We start from the raw sequence: 17,908 nt of genomic DNA on the forward strand, positions 1-17,908 counted from the left end.
TATTTGTTTATTTCTGTGTTAACCAGTTATCTCTATTAAAAAGTGTCAACAAAATAAAATAAATCTATATTTAAGAAGTACGTTCCGATTTATTGTCATTGTACGATTAAAACGTATTTCGCAAATTTTTTGAAGTTTTATATTTATATTGGCAGATAACCTATGTAAGACTCGTGTTTAAAAATAAACATAAAGTGAATCGTTCAAAATGTGCGAAAACGCGTGATAATGAAAGGTATTCTGAGCGCTCGGTTTCTGTAATACTAGTTTATTCAATATTTGGAACGTTTAATAATACACAATTAGACGAATGTCATTAAATTTTCATAATTGTGGTGCTAATTTTTATAATTTCAATTTTGCAATATTAAATAATTTAAATTTACCTAGCTGTCACCTGTAAAATTGCACGAGATGCTGCAGGATTTACATCTGTATGAACACTTTTGATTCGAGTGAATTATATTTCTGTGCCAATGTTGAGTTTGCCCTATTACCACAATTAAGGAAATACGTCAAAACTTTATATTTAAGGCCATTCTAATTTAATGTGTTAGATAGTGACATTGTCTCGCAGATACAATACTTAATTTTTGATAAAAATATACATCTAAAAGTATATTAACAATGAAACTACGCGTTTATTTCTTTATACACTGGAAAATATTGGTAATATCTTAGAACATTTAGAATTGGAATTAGTACATTAGCTCGAAAGCACAGTCCAGCAAACTTTCATCTAGCATACTTCTTGCTGACTTCAAAGGGAGTCTTCGTCCATCAAGTTCTGACCATCTTTTGTTTTGGGGCATTTTGTAAGGTAGATGAGTATTTAATTAATTGCTAAACTCTAAAACGGCGTTAAATATATTTGTACTCACTATAATTAAAAACAAATTGAAAATAAAAGAACAATGTTTACAACAGCAGATTAAATTATAAATGCTATTTTAATTATTATTTAACAACTTCAGAAACCAAGGTGAGATTTTGTCACGAATTTAACGTAAGACACAGATCCAACTACGAGCTTTTTAACCGCAACAACTTTAATATACGCTATTGGAGCTGGAATTACCGCGGCTGCTGGCACCAGACTTGCCCTCCAATTGGTACTCGTTAAAGGATTTTAAAGTGTACTCATTCCGATTACGGGGCCTCGGATGAGTCCCGTATCGTTATTTTTCGTCACTACCTCCCCGTGCCGGGAGTGGGTAATTTGCGCGCCTGCTGCCTTCCTTGGATGTGGTAGCCGTTTCTCAGGCTCCCTCTCCGGAATCGAACCCTGATTCCCCGTTACCCGTTACAACCATGGTAGGCGCAGAATCTACCATCGACAGTTGATAAGTCAGACATTTGAAAGATGCGTCGCCGGTACGGACCATTAAAGCGTATACCGCAGGGATTTTCTGAATAAGAATTAGATTTTATTCATCCCAGGACTCTAAGAATGTCCATAACAAATTTCAGCGCAATCAGTTGAATAGTCAATGCGTGAAAGCAAAGCAAACAAGTTTTGAGTAATTGTACGAAAAATCAAATCATATGTTGGGACAATTATAATATGTAAGTTGTGAAGAAAAATCAAGTTAATTTTACGAACACACTATAATTTATGAATCGTGTAATAAATAATAAAAACACTTAATTACCGCTTACATTTATAAATTTAATTATGGACGATTTTTAACTTTTGGTAGGCTGAAGTGTCATACGAATCACAACAAAACTATAAAAACGCATGCCACACGTACATGTACTTTATTATAATGTGGTATAACACTCTACTTTAAGTAATATCAGAAATTTATATTAAAGCCAACTATACATCATAACTTAGCGCATTTAAATAGTGTTCGGTTATTTAATATACGTAACTGTCAGGTAATTGAAGTTTATAATATGAAGGCGCTTTAAAAACTTGTATCTTTTATCTTCTAAATTTAATTGGTAACTGCTTAAATTTGTAAATTGAACGTTTCTCGAATCCACCTAGAAACAAATAACATGTTTCATTATAATCGGTGCAGCCGAATAAAACATAGTTTTTTAACCGATAAGAATTTGGTCTAACAATATAACATTTTTTTATTGGCGTATGTTTTCTTGAGGCAGTGTCTTGTTTTGATACTCTAAACCGATGTCTCAAATATTTGTCTCGTTATGCAACACCTCTGAGATAGAATATAGATATTAGACAGACCTGGGCTAATATTTGTAATTAAATCAAATAAAGTATTATTATTACCTGCTTCTTAGATTCATAGTCTAGGGGAGAAGCCAGAGACACCACTCCGGTGTCCTGATCAACGACGAACACGGACCCTACGTTACCGCTGGTGATCTTGTATTGAACAACTGGAACTGCTTGGACAGACATAGTAGAAGATACAACATTAAATTACATTACATAAACATTTCCCGTGTGTTTTATACCTTTACTTTGCGTAGCTTTGTGCAGTAGTGATACTCTTAATCTTCTTAAAAAACTATATATCCAATGATAATAACTAAAGGGTGTTAAAAATTATTATAACGTGTGTGTATCTCTTTTTACAAATTTTGCATTATTGCAAGTGCTCGTTAAATCTTATAATTTAATTCTATAATCATATGTGTGATAAATTTATTATTTAACTGCAATAGCATAAAACATACTTGAAACATACTTAATGCTCACAGAGCGATCAATTATTGCGTTGTGTTGATGATGATGCGTAAATTTTGAATGTTCTAAATGCTTTAGAACATTCAAAATTTACAAATTTAAACAACTACACTTACACATCTGCCACATGGATTCCTTATGACCTCAACGTATGAAAATCGTTTAGGAAGCATCTGCAATCGTACTACATCTAAAAATGAATATTACTAGGGGAAAAATAACTAGGTCTATGACTTGCCTTCATCGTGGTTCTCTGCGGCAACTGTGGCAATGTTGTGTCCTACGCTCTCGCTTTCCCTTACGTACACTTGGTATAAGGATTTTTCGAAGTAGGGTGCATCCTCAGAACTTTCTGACTCTTTAAGAAACTTGCTCACTGTAAACAATAATATTTTTCTAATTAAAAACTTTTCATACGTGAGAATAAAAACTTCAAAAAACAAAACGAAATTAGTAAAACATTGTGTATATCTAGCCCAATGGCTGCCACTGGATGGAGTTAAATCTGAAAATTGTCCTAACGGTTAGATATTTAAAAAAGATATATAAATTATATACACATAAATTATAATATGTATGTATATATATATATATATATAAATTTAAGTATTGTGCGGATCCCATACATTTGTTTATACTTTCTTAAAACGTAATTTACATTTCAAAATATATAAAAAAAAATACCTGCAAAACATGGTTACTGTACTAAAACTACTATTTAACATTTTAAAGTACGTAAGTTACTAAACTAAAAAAATAATGTACCTTATTTAACGTTTACCAGAATTAACACAACCAACCTCCATATCATGGTTTTGTTTACTCAATACAAGAAGCTGAGAAACCTCCCTTAAAGGACCTTTTTGATTGTTTTTGGCGTAACAGGATATTTAGGATGAGCAATGTTGTAGGTAGTAACATCCCCCTATCAAGATTCTAATAAAAGGGATAGGGATCTATATGCCAGCTGTGTCACCTAAGAAGAAGGGATGACGAGCTCAGTTTCAGGTTCTATAGTCAAAGCCGGTAGGGGGAGCACTGACTGTACAGAAAATCAATTAACACTAACTCTTCTAATTCCATCAGAAATCCTCTGCAGTAAACTTGACATATCGATCCACCCTTCCACTCCAATACTTTAAAATTTGTTGTTAGTCATGTGCCGCTCCTAAACATCCTCGGGCTTGCGCGATATAAGGGACACATTCGTTTTTGATGAACCCAATATAGGTGAAACAGAGGTACAAAACATCTAGAACTAAACCCTCATGGTGATCAGGTGAGCTAGTTCTCATATTATACTAACAAATTATGGCCCTAATCTATTATGTCCATATTGTGTTGTTATAATCAGAATACTGACACACATATCACCAATTTCCGTATAACTGCTAACTAGAAAACACCTTGTTTACTGTTGTAGTATTTTATAATCGGAATTATAAACTTTAGTTTTATACAAGAAAACGATACTATCTGATGGTTGTATAGTATAGCATTGTACAAGTCAAGTATAATGTAAAATACACAGTTATAAATGTTAATTAACTAAAAAAGTTCATAAACAAAAATAACATGCAGAAGCCAGCGCTTATAGATGACGTAGACAAGGCTTTTAGTGTGGTATGGAGGGACGGGGGAAGGCTAAGTCTGAATTCAGTATTCACTTTTGATTCAGAACAAAATTTAATGTTTTTTGTAACAATACAAGTCATTAAAACGGAATTGTTTAAATGTACAGTTTATATGTATTGACTTGCTTACTTAGCATTTTCCCTTTCTTGCACAATATTAGAATCAAAAATCATAGGAGGCAGAGAGAGGAGTGAGGCAGGGAGGTGAAGAGAGAGAGAGAGAGAGAGAGATGTTTAAATATGCTGGGAGAAATTCACATACGTAGATAGTGCTACATGAACCAAATGAGAGATAGATATTATGTTGGGCTACTTTATACATTCTATTGCCGTCACTTTAACACTCTCAGCCCCACGTGAAGATTTACAGTAAAGATGTCTATACTTGTTATAAAGTAACATAGACGTCTGGGAATGAAAGTGTTTAAGAGCGAAGGCGAGGATGCGTTACAAGGTTCAGGAGTCATTCAACAAAATGGAGAACTGAAAAATTTTCCGAAACCAAATTAAATGTGACTGTATTAACAATAATAAAAAGAATAGTCTTTGCTGGATAATAAGGTCTATGCAGGATTTAACTTTCTAGGCAAAGGAAAAGAGTCCAAAATTAAGTGATGTAGCAATTGGTTTTAAGTTAAGCGGAAAATAAATTAAACTAATTGCGTCATCAACTTAAGTCCGATAAAGTATGGGTGGAAGGAAAAGTTTGGTCAATTGATAATGTCAATGCAAATGATCGTCTTAGAGTTCCAAGAGTTGGTTGGAAAATCAAGAGTAAAAGTGGTCATTAAAGTATCGGAAGGGATGCTGTGGAAAGAGGCATCGACGAGAAACTCACTTTTCTTTTCAAGCAAAATCATTAAACTAAATTCCTAAAACAATACAGTCGGAAATTGCATAATACAGATAGTAAGAATAAGTAAAAGATATACTTTGAAATTAAGAAAATAGGTGATGATGTTTAAAATCCCTAGTAGAAAAAATAATCATCGGTATTATTTATTAATTTCTCATTAGCAGTTTTATTTTAGACTTGGGACATTACATAAAAGTAAGTCTGTCAACACAAATAAATTTAAGGCCATAGTTTGTGAGACAGCAACGATACTAAAAGGTTAAAAATAATAAATTCAATATTACGAAAATAGATTATAGAGAAATAGTTTTCAAGGTAAATAAAACTACGCTTTCAGGCTTTAAAAATAGCTAAGTGTAGCTATTAATAGAATGCAATTTTATCAGTCTACCAAGTTGTTGTTTTTAATATTGTAGTTTTTTGAGTAAAGATTGCAGAAACAAACACACACACACACACACACACATACATATATATATATATATATATCCTGTATATATATATATATATATATATATATTGAACCTTAAGAAGATATTTTAGGTATTCGTAATGAGACAATAGTAATTGTGCAACAATAATTTTGCGTGCAATTCAAATTCACGAGTCAAGGTGAAGTGGGTAAGCTAAATCCCTATAAAACACAATTTCTCGCTAACCATATAAGTTTCTAATATAATATATTTTCAATAAATATTACATGAAGTTATATTATATTATATATTATATACGTTACGTTTAATAAAAATGGAAGTATTTGTTAGTTAACGATGAATATTTAAAATTCTAGATGCTAGGAAATGCGTTTGGTTATGTGATTTATTCCAAGGTTTTAAAAGTAGATATGAAGGCAGGTATAATTACCTGCCTGATTTTATACAAACAATGGTGTCAATGCAACGAGGTGACTAAGACTACACGGGACACTTTCGATTACTTGAGAGGTTCTGTTAATCTGTTCTGCTAATTCAGGCTAGCCAAACATGTTTAGTTTTATAGGGAAATATACAATTGAGAAGTGATCTCCGGTGTCTTACATATACAAATAGGTTTCATGAAAAAGAAAAATTAGATTTTAAAACTTTTAGTAAAATCTTGTGAAATTTGCTTTATCATAACTAAAAAACCGATAACTAACAGCGTTTTAAAGTAAAAGTAATTGTCAAATATAATCCTTATACTGCAAATTTTACATAAATGCTGAGCAAGTTAATAATGTTCAAAAATTATTAAATTGGAAGGAATTTTAATCAATATAAGGTTACACACATTGCGTTTTATTGATGAAAACTAGCAACCCAGATAAATTTTTATATGCATATTTGAAAATTGTCTAACATTTGTAATTTAATGTGTGGCAAGTAGCAGCCGGCGCTGGCTTCTTGGAACATATCAAAACAGAATCTTTTGTCTATACGTAAGAGGAGTTCATTTTTAATTCAATTGTTAAATTTCAACATTTAATTCTATAAACTTTTTTTCAGGAACTTCATTAGTCTTGCTTTTTTTAATTTATATTAGAAGTTTAATTGGTTTTTAGACACTTTACAAGGAATGAACTAAATGTATTTCTGAATTATAATAACACTACTTTGAAGTTCGTACAGTTTATAAAATGTTAAAAAATAAAAATTAAACAAGTATCACGGTTTCTTTTTCTTTGTTTACTAGTTATATAATAGTAAACAACTTATAGAAAGTGAATCGACTGGTATTACATTTGTAGCAATAATTTACCTGAAATAGTTTTAAGATAATAGTAGTTCTAATTACACAGGTTCATATAATAAAAAAATAATTTCTTTATCGTCTGTCAGTATGTTAACAATAATCTTATTCGACCGTAAATCGATGTATTGATAAATTAAGTTATTATTATTTTAAAAGTCTGTTAAAATCCGATTGAAGAAACTATATTCTAAGATATACCAAAATATAAAGTTTTTCTAGCAAAAAATAAGATTTTTAAGATAGGAGAGCATAGTTTTTTTAGTCCCATTCCAGTAATAGCAAGGTGATTAAGATTTACACGAAATTTAATTGCACAATTTACACAAGATCTTATATTTCGTGACTTGATAAAAGCATTACAGTCAGTAGAAAATAATGGATATACATATAAACGTACGCATATTTTACCAGCTTAAATTAAGTCGATTGTCATCTTGTACACAGAAAATAATCACCAATAATCATCATAAATTAATTTTCAAATTAAGTCACGTTATTTTAATATTATTAGTTTTTTAGAACGAAATCTTATCGTGGCTCATGAAATACGATTGTTATTGACTTAAAATTTAAATAATAAAGGCAAAAATATCTAAGTAAAAGATTTTATTACGGTTTATTAACTTAAAACGATTTTTTGTAATTCTTATACAGCAACTTTAATAGAAAGAAATTATTAATACATTAATACCTGAAATAATAATGTAATAAGACCATAGTAATAGTCTGTAATTATTTTGATAAAATTAATATAGTAATTGTATAGGAGTATTTACATTAAAAAGGCATGAGAAAATAACTCCAATCACTTTGTAAAATTGCATGACTCATTTCTGACAATATAATGTGGACCGTACTGTACTGATTACTAATATTTAATTAAGGATGTTAGCGATTTCCGTCGACCAACTGTCTACTCCTTAATACTTTACCTCCCCTTTCACTGTACACTCTTCCAGCACTGCGTAGCGGTTATCTAATAAATGACAGCAACAAATTGAAATATATGAAGTATTTATATATTTCAATTTACATATTAAAATACGAAATATTTATATATTTTAATCCTCATCTTACTGCATTCGTTGTTGTGATTATGTAGTTAGTAGGTCTGTTGTAACAGAGTAAGTGTTATAAAACGGAATTCTTTCTTTTGTTTTGAGTAGCCTACATATTGCATAATAATTAACGATGGATACATCAGACCATGAATATTTTAAAATAATATTATTATCAAATAATTAGTTATCATTTTGCATAAGCTACATCGTTTTGAGTCATTTGGTTTCGTTGATCAATACATTTTTGAAAGGTTTTGAAAATATTAATTTAGAGTGGAAATATAACAAAATACTACTTCAAACGGATAGGTAGTGAAATCATGAATTTAGTATCAAGAACGTGGACGTCTTCATTAACAAAGAAGGTAAGAGAGAGATAGAAAGCTTCTAAAATTGGACAAATTTAATATGGATGCGTGTGATTTTGATTGCAAGTTAGTAGATGAAGTGTTGATGTTTTACTAAATATTTTTACAAAAGGCTGGTGTTGGTCGGAGTAGTAGAGAGGGCGTAATGCCCTTACAGTGTGGCGGTGATAGTAAGTTCGCAGGGCCAACGCCATGCACTGTGGTCTAAAGTGGAAAAAAAGTGAACACAATAGTATTTTCCACAATTGAGAGTTTATTAAAATCAACTATATAATAAAAGTGGTACATGAGGGGAAAATAAAAATAGAGTTTCAAAATATTAAAACATTGTTTTGTATCTATAGTCGGTTAAAGCTATGAATGTCTAAGCAAATTTTAGAAAAAGTTGAAATGAGCACAATTTTAATCATCGCTTTTTGGTTGAAAATTTCATGTAGTAACAGGAAATAAAGTTTCTAAGCTTATAAACAATAGCATAAGTCCTAAATTGTTTTTTCTAGAATTTCTATACATATTTTTTTAACAAACAGAAGTTTTTATGTGTTAATAAAATACTTGCCCTACTGTTATATAAAAATAGTCTTTCAATTTATTTTTCCTTTCACTCTTAATTATGTATTAATGGATCAAATAAACATAGACCTGCCATTTAATCCAATAACAGCTCTGTCAACCAACGATCTTAAACCCAGTTTACCAAATAGTTACATCAATATGAATCTACCTCAGCTTATTTGTGTTTTACTGTCCGTTGTACTGGCCGTATGAGTTAACATTTCTGCATATTTAATTGATAACTGAACATTCATATTCTAGTTGCTTTACTTAATGGTTATGTTAATACATTTTGAGTCTTAACACCAAAACAATTTCCATTCAAAATTAAAAGTCGAACTTACCAGCGTATTAACTTCATTTTGAAAAGTACGTAGTGTTTTGTTTGTTCACATGCAGTTACGTAGTGTTGCGATTTTTATTACTTATCTTTGACGAAATATAATATTCCTGACATGCAAAAGTTTTCATTGGCTGAAAATATAGGTTATTGTGTTCTCTACAAGATTAGAAAAAATAGACCAAGTTCAAGCTGATTTTTGGTTCACCGAGTCAAGTCCTGTTTCTCCTTTATTCTCCTTTCTCAGAGAATTCTCGATGTTGGCTATTAATATTTTAAAAGACTTTCTAAAAGAACAAAAAGGAAAATATGTAGTTAATGCATTTCCAATTTAGAAAGTAGGTACTTCTACAAACCTTAAACGTTTATTTGACTGTACAACTGTTGAGCTGTTGAATATTATTAGCAGACCAAACCGTCTTGCATGTGGAAATGAACTGATTCTTATTTTCAAGTGGAGTAATGATGAGTCTTTCGATTAGTGTATTTAAGACGAAAGTGAGTTGTCGTTGGTACCACTACTGAATCCAGGCTACTGTTTCTTCATCTAAGCTGACATTAGTTAATGCTAGACCCATTGTCAAACCTCGTGTACTTTATAGACGTATGAAAAGAGCGAATTTCTATGTTTTCCTTAAGAAATGTGTGTTTGAAAATATGTAGCTTACCCGCTAGCCATCATTTTTTACTTTCTATAAAAACAATATTATATATAGTACTAGTAAATATACATATACTAATATTTGCACATATTATGTTGTGATAAGAAAGTAGAAAACAGAACAAAAAATAACAGTGTGATTTGCTTTGATAATAACAAAATTTTAAGTGACAAAAATTCTTTAAGTTAAATAACAAAAGAGAGAGAAAATAGTTATGAAAACGTTTATACTACCACCTCTTTTAAATTGATTCATACAATTCTAACGGTACAGATTTAACGCAATACGTCAAAGCATAGGCGAGCAAGTTACCCCACTTTAAAGATACGTTTCCACCAATCTGAATCAACAAAACTGTCCCTTGACTAATGATGCCTTACAAGTAGTTATTTAAGTTTGGTGGATTGCGTTGATAAAATTTCAAAAGTGGGAATTATATTAATTTAAAAAATATTATTATCTTGTAAATTTTTGTAGCTATATTATTTTTAACTCATATATTTTCAATAGGCGGCTTTTCGGTAATTTTAATGCAAAATATTATCAAATATTTTTTAGCTTTCGTCTTTCTTATAAGAAAACTTTTTATCTGTGACTTTTCTATTTCTGTATCATATCAGTCATAGTCGTTCGTTAACACCCTCTTATGAAAACACAGTACACAAATATGGCTGCTTCTGTTATGAATAAAAACTATTGACATTTTCATGACAATAAGAAATATATTTGAAATGTTTAGTAATATTTTGAAAATATGTTAATAGCTTGGGGTAACGGAAGGTTTTTAGTTAAAGGATTGCTTCCTATTTGCATCCTTACCTCCAATCTATATACATTTTTGTATAGATACACAGTACCATCATATGTACATGATTTTGTAACTAATGATGGTACTTTTAAATCACAGGTTTAAAATTTCGTTTTCTATTCCTAGAACTCTTAGAAAACTTATATAAGGGATTGTTCTATCAGGAGTTGAATAACGTAACAAAAGAAACGTTGAAGTTGTACAATTTCGGTTCCCAAAACACACAGAGATTTAGAAATAGTTAAAACATTTAAAAATGTAATTAATTACGACTAATAAAATAAAGAAAAGGAATGGGTCACATGGAACTTAAACGAGTAAAAATTGAGAAGATAAGTAATAAAAATATCTTCGGCAATATCGCACAGACGGACGGACAACGACACGGTTTCAATAACGCCCTGTAGGGTACTTATTAAAGTCGTGGAGACAAAGCTCATATCATTGTAATTGTGATTGTACCAATTGTTGAGAATAAAAATAATTTGTACTTCAACTTGAAAGACCGTAGTAGTAACAATTTCTGTACATAAATAGAGTCTCAAACCATTAATGTTCATAACATGAAGCTTGTATTATTAAATAAAATGTGCCAGTTGAAAACAGAAATTTTCATAACGCCAAGATTTAGCTCAGTTTAAAATGAAGTTAAAGCGTTTTCAAAACCACAGGTTTTAAAAATTAAAGTTTTTATTTCGATGTGTAGCTGTTTCAAAACACTAAGCATATTCTGTATTAGTGCTCATGATTATTTAACTCCTATTCAAATTCCAATTTACCAAAAAAAATCGTATTTACAAGGTAAATGAAGTTAATTATAACTGGCATATTTCAGAACGTAACGTTTCAAACCTTAAAACACAATTAACCTTAGAGCAAACCGAGTGGTGATGACGCATATTACAGCACTATTGAACTTTAGAACGATGCATTCTATGAAAACCCTACACTTTTAATTCTTGTGTGTAAGTGGTAAATATATGAACATTTACAGTAGATGCCTAAGCTTCAGGGAGTGACATGGCTTTAAATATTTTTCATAACAAAATTAAAGGTTTTATTAATGAAAACATGTTACTCCATGAAGCTATAAAAAGGCTACCTGAAGCTATGAGTAATATATATATAATATATATTAAACATAACATTTTCAAGTTCTTATCTTTAGCCAGTTCTATTTGAGCACGACATAAAAATTGCCTAGATTCCCTATTTTTAATACTTGTGATTCACGTGATTACGATATTTTAAAAATCTTCAGTGTTCAGAACGGTTATCCTAAAGGGATAGAGATTTTAAATCCTAAACGTTTTGCAAATCCAAAATCGATGCTCCATTTTAATGAGCAGTTTTTCGTGGCCGTTACGTCTGACATTGTTATATTGTTAATAAGCAACGACAGTATAACTTAAATTTATATAAAGAGTTCCATAATAATATATGATTGGATAGCTCCAACGAGTTCATTAACTAATATTTGAACCACTAGTATTTTGGGCTAGTTGTGGAATCCTAAATTCTCCACGTAGTCCATTCCATGGCTATTACAGTTTAAGGAATTATCGTATAATATGATATACCTCTTTAATAGTTTTTTACGCTAGTAAGAGTATTTGATGTACATAATATTTCAGTGTTAATGCAAAATGTAACATAAATCTATATACCAGTTTTTGCCTTACATATGTATCACGTGACAGAAGCGCAAATATCCGAAGTATAACATGTAAATAATAAAAATGAATCGCATAGCGCTAATACCTAGAATGCCTAGAGTCACTCGGCTAATTCCTTTTTGTTGTATTCTTTGAAGTCCCAGGAAGGTTTTAATGGAGAGAAATACTATGAATATTTAAACCAAGTACTGATACGTTTTATGAAATGTTATAAAACTTTAACTGGCAGTAATCCGTTGACACTTTTAGCTGAAATTCGCCAAAAAAATCTTAAATATTTTATATTTAATTATTACTACGCATAAATCCAATATTCAATACTAAATTAAATAAGACAGTCAAAAATATAACTTAAAATTCAGTGGAATAAGGACGTATTTCCAATGTAGTTAAGACCGCACCAATGTACTTCTACACATATTTATACACATTTATGTGAGTATGCATGCACACAGGTATATGTCTTATGTTTTTATTTTACTGCTCTGAGTAATTACCAAAGTTTAAAGTCTCGATATCCTTTTTAAGACAAATTTATTATTAATATCATACCCAAATAGAATAGAGACATCAAGAGTTATTCTTCCACCCTAGAGATTCACCTCTTTTAGCTGTGTTTCATTGAAATCTGGTCACTACTTACAATCAATATAAAAAACTACGTATACATTTTAAATTGTCCTTCACTAACAAAACACCAACTAGAGTTTTATACAATTATTTGTCTGTTCCTTCAGTTGTTTATTTTAAAAACTGGCTAACAAAGAATTCAAATTGCTTGTCAAATTTGATAATTATCAATCAAATAGATCCTGACCAGCCACTGAATTCACGTCTTTGATCTAAGAGTTTCGTACTCTCAGGTTAAGCTGGATTGATCAGGCCGTGATTTTGGGACCAATATAAAAATATCCATCACGTAACATTTCATTAAGACCACTCCAAAATCGAGGCCTTGTATACAATAATTAATAAATATCTGTTTGTTGTCTTGCTATGCTCTCTTGCGTCCAATTAGGTTCAACTACAATCTTGGTAACTACAGAGATGGATTTTCAAAACAATATCTTTTACAAAATTTAACAATATCCGATATAAAATACTGCAGCTAGAGTATTTACAGACTGACACACTTTGAAATATTTTGCTGCTTATCGAGTGCTGCAGTATGAGATCTCTTTTTATAATTAAATTCCCGGACAGTTTCGCTTAGTACCCGGATGTTCTGCGTCAAGGCTATTTTTAGACTTCTAACGTGAGTTCGTACTTTGTACGCGTATGGAAGGGAACTGCCTCGTGATGAGCTGATAAACTAACTACCTGTACGGTATTCAATAAATACTTCAAGTTTAATACTAACATATATCGTAGTATTATTTGTGTTTGACGATGGAGAGATTTTGAAAGAAACTGGATTTTTCCTGACATTTTGCCATCAGTCAGTGAAACAAAAAAATCATCAACACTACGTTTCGAGATCTGCAGTATGATCTCTTCTTCAGGTAAATAACTAACCTAACATACAGTCTTAGGTTGTTGGTTGGCGAATACAGACCTATTGTAACATGTACGAGTATTCTGTAGTTCAGATTTAATAATAAATTTGTATTTGGTTTTTTATTAGTAGAACGGGCGCCACTTTAGCGCTAACATGGGCTCTTATGGAGTTATTCTGGACCAATGAGAACGAAAGCAGCAATGGCGGCTAGGCCACGCCCCCCTGCCCCCCTCCCCCTCCCCCCCTTCCCACACCCCTCCGCCCCCTCCTAGACCCCCCTGCGACGACCCCCCAGCCAATGGGAGAGCAGCAAGCCCCCCACCTTACGAGAGCGATGGCGGACGAGCGATGGCGGACGGGTGTCATGGCGGATGAACAAAAATTTGTGTCTCCGGCGGCCGGTATCCGAACCCGGGCCCCTACGAATGCGAGACTGTCGCGCTGACCACTGGACCACGGAGACGAGTTGTGCGTGGCGGCGCGATATGGCTGTACGTGCGGCGCGGGGCGCCCGGCGTTAAAACGACTCCAATAATAACTACACAGATGTGCATTCCCAACGGCTCTTCTCCTCTCTCGGTGACGGATGCAGGTGCACATTCCAACGACTCCAGTAATAACTACACAGATGTGCATTCCACAGTAACCAACATGAAACATTAAATCATATTGCGTCAGCCTGGGAGCTACGTGAGCCAAGTGCAGATCATTAGTATTCTCAGTCCATACCGGTGAGTCAGCTATTTATAGGTGCTCAGGTTACCGAACATTACCGGAGCGCTATATAAATAGAGCGCGGCCGACCGATGGCCAGTCATTAACCGTGCTGCTCTTCACTGTGGTAAGCCTGCTTCTTACTTGTTCACTTAACACTATTCTGTCATTGTCATTGTGTATAGCTACATTGTACCATCTCAACGATAGCCGTTCATTTAAACAAATTTAAAATAACATTGTCATATTTTGTTTAACATAAACCTCAACTACATTTCTCAATAAGCCATATATCATGTCGGTAAATATGCTAGAGCCTGTATATTTAGTAAACACCAGTGAAACGTATGTCAAAAAGTTTAGACTTTACGGTATGAGAACAACGTTTAAATTCAACAGTCCTCCTGAAGGAATATCTGAACTGGATTGGATTAAGCGGGGTTCGGAGAAGTTGTAGAGCAAATGAAAGCTAAAGCTTCAGATACAGATTACCTAGGGTTTCACTTTGAACAGTTTAAATTTTCAAGAATAAAGATCCGGGATACGTAGCCTTTTAGACCAGCTGATGAAGTTAACCTTTTGACGTGTTATGGAAAATATTTGGAGGTATTGTACAGAGTAACGCTGAATCTGTCACTTCTAGTGATACGTTTTCAAGTGTCTTGTACGGTTGTCAATCTGCCCGTAGGTAGAGGTAGAAAATAGGCCCGGTAAATACAATAGCTTCAGCGAAGAGTGCAAAGGACGAAAAGGTATCGTAGTCATTAAGAATAGCGATAATCTGTGTCTGCCCCGAGCTATAGTGGTAGCAAAAGCCTATGCCAAAAAAGATCCTCAACTTAAAGCTATACGAGAAGACAAGGCTAAGAGACAAACATTTAGAGCACAGAAAACTAATGGCAAAGGCAAGAGTTAATATTTCAGAAGAGGGGGCTGGTATAGCTGAACTTGAAAAGTTTCAAGACCACTTGAAGAAATATAACATAACAGTATTCAGCTATAATGCAAAAGGGCGGGACGTATACTTCAGTGGTAACAATACGGAAGCCTCTTATAAAATAAACTTGTTGTTTCACAAAGGTCACTTCAACGTGATAACTAATTTGACAGCAGCTTTCGCTTGCCATTTTCTATTGTGAAGCTTGTCATGTGCCGTATGACCACAGAGGTGATCACCGATGTTCTAATGTCTGCTCTGCTTGTAGCACAATCTCACCTCCCTGCAAGCTCGAGCATTCAGGAATAACTTGCCCTGAGTGTAATCGTCACTTTAAAAAACCAGCGCTGCTTTGCTGCCCACCAAGGTGATCTCTGCAAAAACGTACAGAAGTGTCTCGACTGTGAGAAAAAACATATACAAGATAACATAGAAAAACACAACATGAATGCGGTGAAGTATATTGTAGCACTTGCGCAGAATTTAAACCCGCTAATCATCAATGTTACATGCGCCAAAACAAAGTACCCACTAAGAATGATAACTTTCTGTACATATTCTTTGACCTGGAGACTCGTCAGGACGAATGTTTAGAGAACGAGCCTGACGTCCAAGGTTCACAAAGCTAACTTGTGCGTCTCAGAACAGTTCTGTAGCCAATGTATAAATAATAACGAGTTTTGTGAAAACTGCCTCCAACGCAGAAAAATCTTTCAGGAAGACCCAATATCCAGTTTTATGAACTATGTAATGGAAATTCGCAAACCATACAAAGACGTGTGCGTCATAGCTCATAACGGACAAGGATTCGACTTCCAATTCATCTTGAGATATATTCTGGAAGAGACCAAATTCACACCGGAAGTCATTACTCGTGGGGACAAAAGTAATTTTGCTGGAGTTTGACAACGTTACGTTTCAGTGACTCTCTCAACTACTTCCCATGTCACTGTCGTCCGCTCTTCCTAAAGCCTTTGATCTTGGTCCCGAAATGAAGAAAGGCTACTTCCCTCATCTGTTCAACACGATCGCAAACCAAAAACTACGTGGGACCGATACCAGCAAAAGTATTCTATTGCCCAGAGTCAATGTTTGAAAAGAACTACAAAGACTTCGAGAAATGGCACAATGAACAGGTATGCAATAACTATGTGTTTGACTTTCAGAAGGAATTGATAGAATATTGCATCTCTGACGTTGACATACTGGCAAAGGCGTGTATTAAATTTTAGATCCCTATTTTTAGGCCGAATGCAATGTCGACCCGTTTCTGGAAGCTGTCACCATAGCTAGCGCATGTAACCTAGCGTTTAGACGTAATTTCTTAAAGCCTGAAACAATCGGAATATTGCCAAAGAAAGGATACAGATTAGTGGACAATCATTCTGGGCATTTCTTTACAATGGTTGACGTGGGAAGAAGAGCGGCGAGGTGTTAGAATACAGCACGCAGGAAGAGAGCGAGAGGTCAACATTGAGGGAATGAAGGTGGATGGATTTGATGGAGACAGAATATAATGAATTTCAAGGTTGTTACTATCACGGATGTCCAAAGTGTTTCCCGTACAAAAGAGGTGAACCGTTGAAAGAAGATCCTTCTGACACCCTCGAACTCAGATACGAGAGGACAAGAGCCAAAATCGAGAAGCTGTCACGTACACCTTATGAGGTGGTAGAGATGTGGCAGTGTGTGACTTTAATAAACTAAAATCAGAAAAGGAGACTAACATATTTGGAAAACCATCCCGTGTTGAACACCTTACCGCTCAATCCACGAGACGCATTTTTCGGAGGAAGAACCGGAAATGCCATGACGTATTACAAGTGTACGGAAGATGAGACAATACAGTATGTGGGACGTATGCTCCCTATATCCCTACGTTTGTAAACATGGTAAATATCCGATATCCCATTCCTACCATCTACATTGGTGACAAAGAGTGCAGAGAGAGGGGAATGCAGGTTGAGGGCTTGCTAAAGTGCAAAATGCTACCTCCAAAAGATCTTTATCATCCATTGCTTCCAGCTAGAATGAATGACAAATTAATGTTTGTACTGTGCAATGTCTGTGGCGAAGAGCTCAACAACGATGACTGTCAACACAGTGACGAGGAAAGGGCGTTGATTGGCACATGGACGATGGATGAAGTACGGAAGGCAGTTGAAAAAGGCTATAGAGTTGTTGAAATGTACGAGCTGTGGGAGTACAACGTAGCCACTTTCGAAACGGGCGGATTGTTTACAGACTTTATCGACAAATTTCTAAAGATAAAACAAGAGGCGTCCGGCTATCCATCATGGTGTCGGTCAGACGAGGAAAAGGAAAAATATGTGCAGGATTATTACGACCACCGAGGAGTAAAGCTCGATCCGTCAAAGATAGAGAAAAACGAAGGCCTCC

General features: G+C 33.6%; 1 protein-coding gene across 1 annotated transcript in view; it reads right to left on the reverse strand.

Annotated features, from left to right (window-relative positions):
• Nucleotides 1–2,380, reverse strand: part of LOC124369485 (putative neural-cadherin 2) — a 119,181-nt gene extending 116,801 nt beyond the window's left edge. Inside the window, 1 exon segment of the mRNA XM_046827498.1 lies at nucleotides 2,249–2,380. Coding sequence (XP_046683454.1) covers nucleotides 2,249–2,380 — 132 coding nt within the window.
• Between the last annotated feature and the right edge of the window lie 15,528 nt (nucleotides 2,381–17,908).

This window comes from Homalodisca vitripennis, chromosome X, assembly GCF_021130785.1.
Source record: "Homalodisca vitripennis isolate AUS2020 chromosome X, UT_GWSS_2.1, whole genome shotgun sequence".
NCBI lineage: Eukaryota > Metazoa > Arthropoda > Insecta > Hemiptera > Cicadellidae > Homalodisca > Homalodisca vitripennis.